The sequence below is a fragment of the Equus asinus genome, chromosome 22, assembly GCF_041296235.1.
Source record: "Equus asinus isolate D_3611 breed Donkey chromosome 22, EquAss-T2T_v2, whole genome shotgun sequence".
Lineage (NCBI taxonomy): Eukaryota > Metazoa > Chordata > Mammalia > Perissodactyla > Equidae > Equus > Equus asinus.
This window is the reverse complement of record NC_091811.1, coordinates 21,409,692-21,420,388: the sequence shown is the minus strand read 5'-3', so window position 1 is coordinate 21,420,388 and position 10,697 is coordinate 21,409,692. Positions and strand designations below refer to the sequence as shown.

At 42.0% G+C, this 10,697-nt stretch overlaps 1 protein-coding gene across 1 annotated transcript; it reads right to left on the bottom strand.

The window, feature by feature from the left end:
- Positions 1-1,646: 1,646 nt before the first annotated feature.
- GABARAPL1 (GABA type A receptor associated protein like 1) lies at positions 1,647-10,159 on the bottom strand. Its single transcript, XM_014850921.3, has 4 exons — positions 9,290-10,159; positions 5,048-5,126; positions 3,916-4,034; positions 1,647-3,008 (listed from the first exon to the last, which is right to left on the bottom strand). The coding sequence occupies exons 1-4, from the start codon at positions 9,377-9,379 to the stop codon at positions 2,943-2,945; spliced, it is 354 nt and encodes a 117-aa protein (XP_014706407.1). The 5' UTR covers positions 9,380-10,159; the 3' UTR covers positions 1,647-2,942.
- Between the last annotated feature and the right edge of the window lie 538 nt (positions 10,160-10,697).

The following is a 10,697-nucleotide window of genomic DNA, read 5'->3' as shown; positions in this document are numbered from 1 at the left end:
TAGTGGCCTCCAAGGAAGGAACAGACTTTATTTGACACATCATTCTAGTCCCGAGAAAGAAGCATCATGATGTCAGTTAACCTTACATGGGACATAGGGCCCAGGTTAATAAAAGGACTCTTCTTGAACTGCTTTTAGTTCAAGACGACTCACAATGGCCTAAGAGTATAAGAAGCTTTAAAGCTTGACTAGCAGGAAACATGGGAGTGGTGCTGAGACACTGACGTTCAGGAAAGAGCATCATACCCAAATCAAAGCATGAAATACTTGGCCTGCCTTTGCCTCTGAACTTAGTTATTTAAAACTTATGGATCTATAAAATCAAAGGGCTGCTCTAAAGTGATAAGTAATGTCCCATCCAAGGATAACTTTTTTCCACCATGAAAATCTAGAGATAACTCAGACTGCGAAAAGCAAAGACCTCCTATAAGAGACAGAGGCTCTAAATTCAAAATACCTTTTTGGTTTAGTAATGACATGCGTTCTCCTGCACGACGGGGACTGTTCCCCATGGGCAGAGAGGGCTGGGATCTGCCATGTGTTTATTTGCTCTTAAACATTCACCCAGTCACATTCCCATGCAGTGGGCAAATCTAGTTGCAAAATGTAGCTCCTATCTTAATTCAATATTAGCTGCCATCTGGCTTTATCTGAAACACCCCAATTAGTTACAGGTGACCATTTTTAATGCTTTGATGTCAACATCATAATTCTTTAGAGCTTGCCACAACTTCCTGCACGTGGCACTTGCAGGGCTTGGATTTCTTCCTTTCCTCTCAATCCCGACTTAACTTCCTCAGTTACTACACTGGGGACGGTTTGATGGTGGGTGGAATCCTGCCACAGATCTTTTACGATCACCTACTTCCTTTCTAGTAATTCTGATATACTCCATGAAACTCTACACAGGTATACACCACTTGGGGGTATAGCTGCAAGAAATTAAAAAGGATTAGGGATGGGTTTTAAAGTTCTTTAAGAAAGGAGTTTTTACTAATCTCTTTCAATGTCTCATAACTTGCATCACACTGCCCTCGCACATAGTGGTTCCTGACTACCTGAACCCATGGTCAGAAGACACCAAGCTTGATTTGACCCTAGGGGCCTTGCCTAAATGCCATTTGCTGGTTCGGGAGATGATGGCCTCCTACTGACCAAGTTGTGATGGAGAGAACAGGTTTGGTTGGGACTTACAGCAAAACCAGGTACACAGAGCAATGCCTCTCAAACTTCAGCATGAAGCAGAATCACGAGGCGCTGGTTAAAAATACAGACGCCTACGATGAGATTGAGTCGGTTAAATCTGGGACAAAGCCTAGATATCTGCATTTTTAATAAGCATACCCCCAACCTCACCCTCTGTATTCTCATGTAGGCAATCTTCCTCCTTCAGCTTTGAGGAACACGTAACGCAGTGACAAAGCATTTATCCGCAGAGAAAATCACACACATACTACCACTGCGCCAGGCACACTGCCCCCACATTCACCAATTCCTGGTCAGTAAGGAACTGACAAACATGGATGTCTGACCATACGTGATCATTCATTGCCAAGAGCCACCCTCACTCAAAGTTTTCTGCTCAGAGTCCACATGCCATCTACTCTAACTCATGCTCAATAAAGGCAACATTTCTGAACTCACCGTGAGTTTTTAAGGTATGCAATTATTTTATTTTCTTGGCCTGACAGCATAAACTTCATTATACAAGAACCTGCAGCTGACAGAACTGACACATAGATTTCCCCCATAGGAAGAACACTTTTCATTAGCAGAGATGAACTGAAATGTCATGTCTGAGTGCAATTCCTGCTCCCCACCCCCACCCATTTAATAACCCCTAAAGTGACAATAATCTGAATCAACAGAATCCCCATGAATTACTAAAAGTCATCCCTTCAAACTTTCCTAACTAGCAGCTGCAGTAAATGAAAACCAAAGGAGGGAAGCAGCTGGCCATCCTTTAGTATTTCTGTGCGTGTGAGATGGAAGGGACAGCAGCAAGGGAGCAAGAATTCTGGATGAGTGGGAGGTGTAGACAACCTATCTTACCTCATACCTGCCCCTTCCATACATAAGACATCTCCGTCCCTACACACGGAGTGAAGTTTGGGGAATGCTGGGGGAGTGGTTTTAGCCTGTAATTGAAAATGGCTGAGGTTCATTAAAGTCTAAGGTAGGTGTGGAATAAGGGGCACCAGAGAGAGAGCAGGTTAGACAGAGATGCTCAATACTTAGCAATTCCAGTTTAACGCTATTGAAACTATCTTCATAATAACAACATCCTTCACGCCTTACCCCTATTTTCCAACAGTAAGAGAGCTCCATCTAAATTTCTGTGTCTGATGTCTATCACTACCACTAGGGTGGTACTGTAATATTTGTGTGTGAGATTAGGATTGGGATGGGGAGAAGTGTGGAGATAGGCGAGATCACGCATCACAATGTTTTAATTACAATGGATCTCTTTTGGTCCCCAGGAATGGTCCACTACCAATAGTCTAAAACATTCCCATCCCCTTTCCCTACCTGTCTTGTGCAAATGTCAAAAACAGAATCCCTGCCCAAAGAGAAGAGCAGGAAGTTGCTACTGGTCCACAATCATCTCTGGCCCCAACCTGCCTACCTCCTCAGTCTTCCATGAAATTGCACAAAAATGAATTCGCAGCAGTGCTGTGAAATTACATCATCCCCATTCCTCTAGCAAAGCCAATCTAACAGCTCTGTCCTGACAAGCTTTCTCCCTGGGCCGAGGAAGCAGCAAAAAATTATCAAGTGAGCATGTGAAAATATGATGACGGTGTGTGCAGTGTAGTGTTTCCAGATGTCTTCACCTCTGTCTCCTCCACCGTGGGAGCCCTCCCTCTCTTTCCCCAAGTCCCACACACACCCCTCCCTCTACCCCCGAGTCCAGGTGCTCCCATCTGCTGGGCTTCCACCACTCACTTCCCATAGACACTCTCATCACTGTAGGCCACATACAGAAAATAGTCTTCCTCATGGTTGTCCTAGGGAAGAGATAAGAGGACAGTTTAGAAAACATAATCACATCTATTATCTCTAGGATCCTGAGCTCCACACAACCTTGTAAATATGTATGGAAGGTTATCATTAGACCCATTAAAAAGAGGAACAAAGAATAAACAGAAGTGGTTGGAATTCAATTATGAGTTCATAAACAAAAAACCTTCATGGAGAACATCATGCACATAGGTATCAAGGATATGAACATGAGCAGGACATAATCCTTAACCTTAAAAAAGCTCATTCTAGCAAAGGGAACACAGATACAACAAAACATACATACTGGAATATATATTAATAGGCAACATATGCTATGGAATAAAAGTCAGATTAGAGGCATTAGAAGTTTATGCAATTCAGTAATGGGGCACAAGAAGGCGGCAGCATCTTTTCTGAAATCTTTTAAGGAACAATCCAGTTACAATCTTAGATGATACAGTAGGGTAAAGTCCTTTCCTATAGTTTTCTCAGATTCGGACAGTTTACCAATTAAACCAAAAGAAATCAACAAAATTATTCTCTCCAGCTCAGTTTATCTGTTAAAACAAATAAATCAACTTAAAAATTTTGCCTTAATTTTAAATTTCATTTTATCTGGAATTTTTGCGATCAGGAACCATTTCCTGCTGTTTCAATAAAGACGATCCAAAATTAAAACACTACAGCAAGGAGACTGAGAAGAGAATTTGAAGGTAGGTATTAAACCTAGCAGACTGCTCAATCCCTAAAGGACAAATGGTATCTCATGGCCCAGAGCCCTACACTGCGGTGTGTAAGAGGATCCTGATAAACAACACCTCCTGCCCTACTTCCCAGGTGTTAGCAACATGCACTGGAACAAAAGCCAGAGAACACCAGACTTCAAGGTATTGCTGTGACCAGGACCATTACCTCATACAGCTGGCCCATGGTAGCGCTAGTGGGAGGGATAGTGTTGTTGACAAAGAAGAATAAGGCGTCCTCAGGTCTCAGGTGGATCCTCTTCCGGATTAAGAAGTAGAACTGGCCAACTGGATGAAGGAAGGTTTTAGAAAAAGAAGGCAAGAGAAGAAAACAAGGGATTAGGAGAAGGGTTAAGACCCAGAAAAAAATTCTACTGTACCCGTTCCCTTTAAAGGATCGGCTTTACATGCCATCTGAGCAAAGCCAAATACTGTCCCACAGCTTTAGAAATAAAAAGGGAAACTCAAAGAAGACTGCATATTCCCTGACATGCCATTGAGGAGTATATTCCTCAATACTTCCCCTCCTTACTCTATTTCAGACCTAATGTTAGCATACCCACTCAAAGCCTGAGGATGACTTTGAGGGAATACTATCCATCACTGTCTCAACTTGATTTGAAACACTCCCATGCCCACTCTCACCCTAACGCAGATGAGTGATGCGAAGAGGTCTACTGGACTCCCAGTAATCTTAGCATGGCTACTCACTCCAATGTTGGGGCAATGAGTGGAGTTCAATGCTTTTCCTTTAGCTGAGCACTATGAAAGCTCTAGAAAGTTGAGAGTCAAATCTAATAACTCGGGAGCAAACATATCTACAAAATCTTTCTAGTGTCCCCTGGATGCAGTGGTTATTCCATTGAGAATCAAGGTGAAGAATGAATACCCTTTGCAATTCGAAACAGTATCTACAAAATGTATTAACAAAAAACTGTAGTTTGAGGAGACAATTCAGCTGAGAATCTCTAAAATGTGATCCTTCTAAGAAACTAGTCTGATTTTCTTTTCGGAATAAATTCATACCACAATAACAAAGCTGAATTTTAAGTCATTTAAATGATGGATGTCTGATCTTCTCTTTCAATGTTTTGCACTTTGCTGTGTCAAAATCAAACAAGGCACTATTATGGGAAACGCTTAAGGGAATTGGTGATAGAGAAAAACGATTGTCCCCATTTTTGAATCACCTAACTCTGTGGAGAAGCACACTCACTTTCTTCAATTCTTCAATTCAATGCATGCAGGAAGGACTGGGAACGCTTGCCAAGGGAGGAAGGGTCAGGGAGGGAAAGCTTTACCAGTGAGGTCAGAGGGCACTAGGTACTTCCTCTTGTCCAGGTCAGGCACTCTGGCCTTAGGAGCCTTCTCCACGATCACCTGGGAGAAGAGGCAGACAGTGGGAATGAAAACTACAGAATCCAACCTAGCATTTTTCCTTCCACATCCTACAGCTGCCCTCTTTGAAGTGAATTTGTCTAGGCCAAAACAACTTTTTCATTTTTTATTTCTCCTTACCCCTTACAAAATGTATGGGCAAATGGGCTTTCTCAGTAAGGTTATAGTTTTATTAGTGAAATAAGAAAATAGAGAGGGCACGTGATGAAAAGTAAAGAGAATCTTGATCTAAGTAACTACAAGTTACCTGTAAGGTACTCTATAGGATATATACTTTCCAGTATTTAACTAGAGCATTAAAAAGATTGTCTGGGTTTTCTCAAATGGTCCTGAGTACTTATTAGTTTTATTCTTTCCTATAAATGCCTTTTATTGAAAGGACAGATAACATGGTTTAAATTTTATAAGGTCAAAATTTTCGAGAATGACTGCAAAAAAAGTACATTCAAAACACTCAAGTGAAAAAAGTACACATTAAAAACAGTTCTTATAGTACGATATTATGAATAAGATGCCAGGACAATAACCCATTTATCAATATTGATTATCTGCTAGGATTTTCACTGTCTACATTAAATATTTCTATATTTCAAGTTTTAGAAAGATCATATATTTCTGTAATGAAAAAATTAAGATGTAAAAATTAAAGTTTATGCATGTAAATTTATAAAATAGAAAATATTTATAATTACTTAAAATTTTAAATGTAAATTATACTACAAAACTATATTTAGTATTTACATATTCATATATTACATAAATTATATGATTTATTATAAAATATATAATTTAATTCAAATTATAAATACAATCTTCTGTTAACATCAGCTTTAGATTTATAGTTAAGAAAATATAATCATTCTAGATAGAAGATACGGAAAGTATAAAAAAGTTAAAGTAGAAATAAACACTGGACAAGTATCTCTAGTAGCTGTGTGATCTATTTAACAGAAAGGTGGGTTAACCTCCCTGAGCTTCAGCATTCCAATGAGTGAAAGGAAGATAACTTTCCAACACATCTTTTACAAAGTCATGATACAGATATAATGAACCTGAGTAATCCATAAAATTTTATGTCAAAATGCTTTGCAAATTATAAAGAACTATCTAAACATACGGACTGACTTAAAAGGGAGGGGCTTGAAGCTTTTCATTAAACAGATTAAAATAATGAAAAAACTTATTTCGTATTTACAGAGAAAAAGTATCCTGTACCAGGAAGACCAAAGAGACACGATCACACTCAAAATTTAAAAGTAAAAACTGGAGTAAGTTATGTGAATCAGAAATTACAAAGAAAAAGTAGGAAGAGCTTTAGGGAGAGACCAGTGAAGGCCAACAATGAGGATGGGCAGGATGCAGCAGGTTAATAAAATCAAAGCCAAACAGGGAGCGTAGCAGGGGGCCTCCCAGGAACTCTCAGATCTGGCAGCTCCTGCTCTGACCAATAAGGATCAATAAGTGATAGAAACCACAAGAAGGGACGAGAGAAAGAGAGCAATAAAGCAGACTGCAAATAAGACATCCGGAGGCAAGAGAGAGATCTGGAGAGGAACGGGAGGGGAGAGGGAAATCATTAAGGCCTTGGTTTACCAGAAAATATTTAGGTTTCCAGGAATCCCAACTCTACTCCTCACTTAGAAAGTCCCTGGGTGAGAGGCTTTGTCTCTTTGGTTCAGTTTTCCTCATGTGTGAAATGTGCCTAATCCTCCAGAGAACTGTTCACAAATCTTAAAAAACAGACAATCTGTTACTAACGCTTTCCTGCTATGTTGCAGGTTTTTAATACACTGTAGCCATTAAGATAATTTCAAACTCCCAAGATACCCTCCTCTCTCAAGGCAAAGGCACACCTATTCTTTCAGATGGCAGCTAACAGACACTGTTGGGGCTAGGCTCAAGTATGCGAGAACTCAGGGTACATGACGGCCTTAATCACACCAAGGGTCCAGCTGGCAGGGACTTCAGAAATCATTTACTCTCACTGTCTTTTCTGTAAACAGGACACTAGCACAGTAAGATAAAGGATTCCGCCTAGAACCAAATCTCAGAGAACAGAGCTCTTCTTCCTGTGTTCACAACTAGAAAGAAGGTCACAGGCTGAGCACCTGAGGAGCACTGGGGAGGCCCATCACTGGTTAAAATCAAACCGAGGGAACCATGCGATCTGATCTATTATGGTCATAACAGCTTACAAATTATCAAAGTCAAACATTTAACACCAAACAATGAAGAGAAAAAAATAGCGAGGATTAGCTGGCAAATTCTGAGTGAATGCTTGTAAATGATTGAAATGGGAAGGGCTCAGTTTTGAGGAAATACATGGGAATTTTAAGTAGATTTAGGAACTGACAGATTTCAGTGTTTGTGACTTAGGTGGAGCTCCTGGAACAGAGCCTCAGAGTTCTGAATAAATGGGTCATTTCGCTGACTGGGTTACCTTTCTGGCATCATACTACCATGAACGCTTGAGGGCAGCAACAGTTTCATTTCTATTTCCCATACCTAACAATGTGAGGCAGAGTGCACACTTAAATAATTCTGTTTAACAAAAGTGGATTAGAAACTGAGAAATGATATGGCATGGAGGGTCCAACAGCCAGGTGGAATTTGAATCTGCCACACACCAGCCATATGAAACCTTTAGGAAGTTACTTCATTTTTCTGTGCTTCAGATCCTTCTTCTGTAGAACGGGATTATAATGGTGTGAAGATTAAGTGAATGAATAAAGACAGAGCACTTAAAATACTGTCAGGTACCCGGTAAACTATCAGTAAGTTAGTTGTCACTTTCAAATATTATTATAAGAGAGTAGGATTGGAATCACCAGACTTGAGGAACACTTTTAAAGAGATCACCCAAGGTCCAGAGACCAGGAAAGCAATTTGTGAAAGATCTTTTACTGAGTAACAGGGCTAGCTCTCCTTTTTAGCCAAAACTTCTTTGTATGCAATTCCTGGGGAATGAAACAGCCCTAATGCCCTTTCTTCCTTATAGGAAAAGGACTGCAACGGGTTTCCAGGGCTGGCCTAAGGCCCGAGTTGCTTCCGGTGGCTGTTAAGACCTTGACAGTTAGCCAAAGGTTGGGGAGAAGTCTGAAAGAGAATCTGGGGGTCAAGAAAGGACATCAGCTAATCGCAATTTCTTTACCTGTAATTTACATGTAATATTTATCCTAACGTCCCTGCCTGAAGATAAAGAGCACAATCTTAAAGTGTCTGCTCTTCCTTCTCCAAAATCCAACGGTTGTTGTTCCATTACCTTAATACTTGTGTTCTGCCCTCCAATTCGGCTGTGCAGCCTATATTAGAGAAAAACCAGTCAAGTGGCGGGGGATGAGGGGACGGGAAAAACGCCCGGATGCAGAAAGATTCCTTATTCTTTCTTTTCTGTTCTTCCTCACCGCCTACACTAGTTTTAATTACATAAACCAGGGTGTAAAACGGAAGGAAAAAGACCTCATTCCTTCCCTATTGTATCTAGGCACAATCTAATCAAAATCAGTACCGGAAGAAGGAAGGCTGGCTGGCCCCACACATGCCCTGGAGCCAAGAATGATGAGGCAACCGGGCTGTGGCGCAGAGAACGTGACCTTGTTTTCTGGGCCAGGGCTGTCTTGTGGCGCCCCCCTCCCCCTGCTTTCCTAATCCTCACAAAAAAAGGAAAGGATGCACTGGCTTCCAAACCCAATGTCATAAGGGCCAAAGTCAACCCGATTAAGGGAGAACCATCTAAGGCAGCAATTGAGCGGAGCAAACCCCATTGCATCAGTCAATCCCTGAACAATTTCCCTGAGATCTTAAAAGCAGCAAATCCAAGGTCCCAGCCTAACTATTCTCCCACAAAAGGGCCACGTTTTGAGCATCTCAACCAACATCGATTCTGAATACTGCTGAGTCACTCAAACCTAAGCTCTGCTCTAAAGATGCAGTCGGCTGTAAAAATGGGTAGGGGCCCTGGGTTTATGGGTTTTAAAAGGTCCGCAATCAGAACGTCCATTCCACTGGCTCTCCTGGTAGTGAAGGGCGCTCAGGATTAAGTAATTGAGGGATCACCCTTCTTCTGCGCCTGAAGGCAGCCATCACGACGCCCCTGCCCACGGGGATCCGCTTCCCCTCCCCCTCCGCACTCCCATTACACTCACAGGGACCCTGTCCGGATATTTCTTCCGGATCTTTTCTCCTTCCTTTTTCCGATATTCAAAGGGATGGTCCTCCTTATACTGGAACTTCATGATGGACCGCAGGGTTTCTAAGATCCCCGGACGGGGCCTGCCTCCCTCGCTGATGACTGCGTCTCTCCCGTCTTGCTTCCCTCCGCCGAACTTCAATATGTATCAGAATCGCTTCCGAAATGGCAGCTCCCGTCGCAGCGCAGCCTGGCAGAGCCTTCAGAAGGGATCGCGGGTCCCCCGGTGCGGAGGTAGAGAATAGGCAGGTAAAGAACTCCCGGCAGCTTTTCCCAAGAGCTGGGAACACAAAAACAACACGGCGGCGCGTAGGTACTGTGACCTCACAGAGCCCCGCCCTTCATCCCGCCCCCGGCGCTCTGGACCGCGCGGCCTGGGGGTGGGCAGGAACAGTGTCGGTTTCAGGGTATTCTCTTTCTATCTAATGATTTCCTGAATAGAGTTCATTGCAAACATGAAAATTTCTTACTTCTTATTTTATTGTGACTGTGACATTAAAGATTGTTTTAAAGTCAAAAAAACATTTTTTTTCTAAAGATGTCTTTCCCTCTCCTTCGCTGTCTCTTGGTTGGCCCCAAAAACAAATACAGAGGGCGAAAATCCAGCTTTTTCCAGCTTGTTGGGATGTGGAATCAAGAAAAAGAAGGGATGAGGTTCTTAGGATTCCTTTGGCCAGTGCAGAAATATCCGTTGCTTGCCTTTTGCCCTTTGTCCGTTCAATTTCACCCGCCTGGCACCTCGGGAGCCAGGCTGCCTTCCTCTAACCGTGACCCCTCCTTCACCACGCTGGCGTCATTGTGTTTGGGTCCATGCCGCAGTTTGCTCCTAGAGAAACGACATAAACAGAGCATGACTCAGGAATTTGAAGAGATGTATAAGGTGAAGGGCATGAGGTGTAATCAAGGTCCAGAGACGTGATGTCAGTCATGTATACTGAGGGCTTCACGCATGTTCCAATATAGAGATGATTCACTTTCTAACCCAGAAGTTGGGCCTATTTTCTGCAAAGGAAAATAGCAAGCAATTAAGGTGATTAACTCGGTAGTTCTCCAACATTCTTTTTCCTTTTGCAAAAATTTCACCTGAGGATAGTAATACTGGTTAAGTGTCCCTAATGTGAATAAGAAGTGCCACCTGAAAGGGCTGCTTTGCTCTGAATAAGTCCAGGGAGTTCTGAAAAATATATGTTGTGTGACGGCAACCCGTCACTTATTTTATCGATGTCTCAGTGTCTCTGGTTTAAAACAGAAACCCACAAAAAAAACTAAACTAAGTTTCATCATTGAAACAAGGAAAATGAATTGCATAGTCCTACTTCTTGATGTTAATTCTTTTTCTCCATGGCATCTTTCAACCCTTTTTA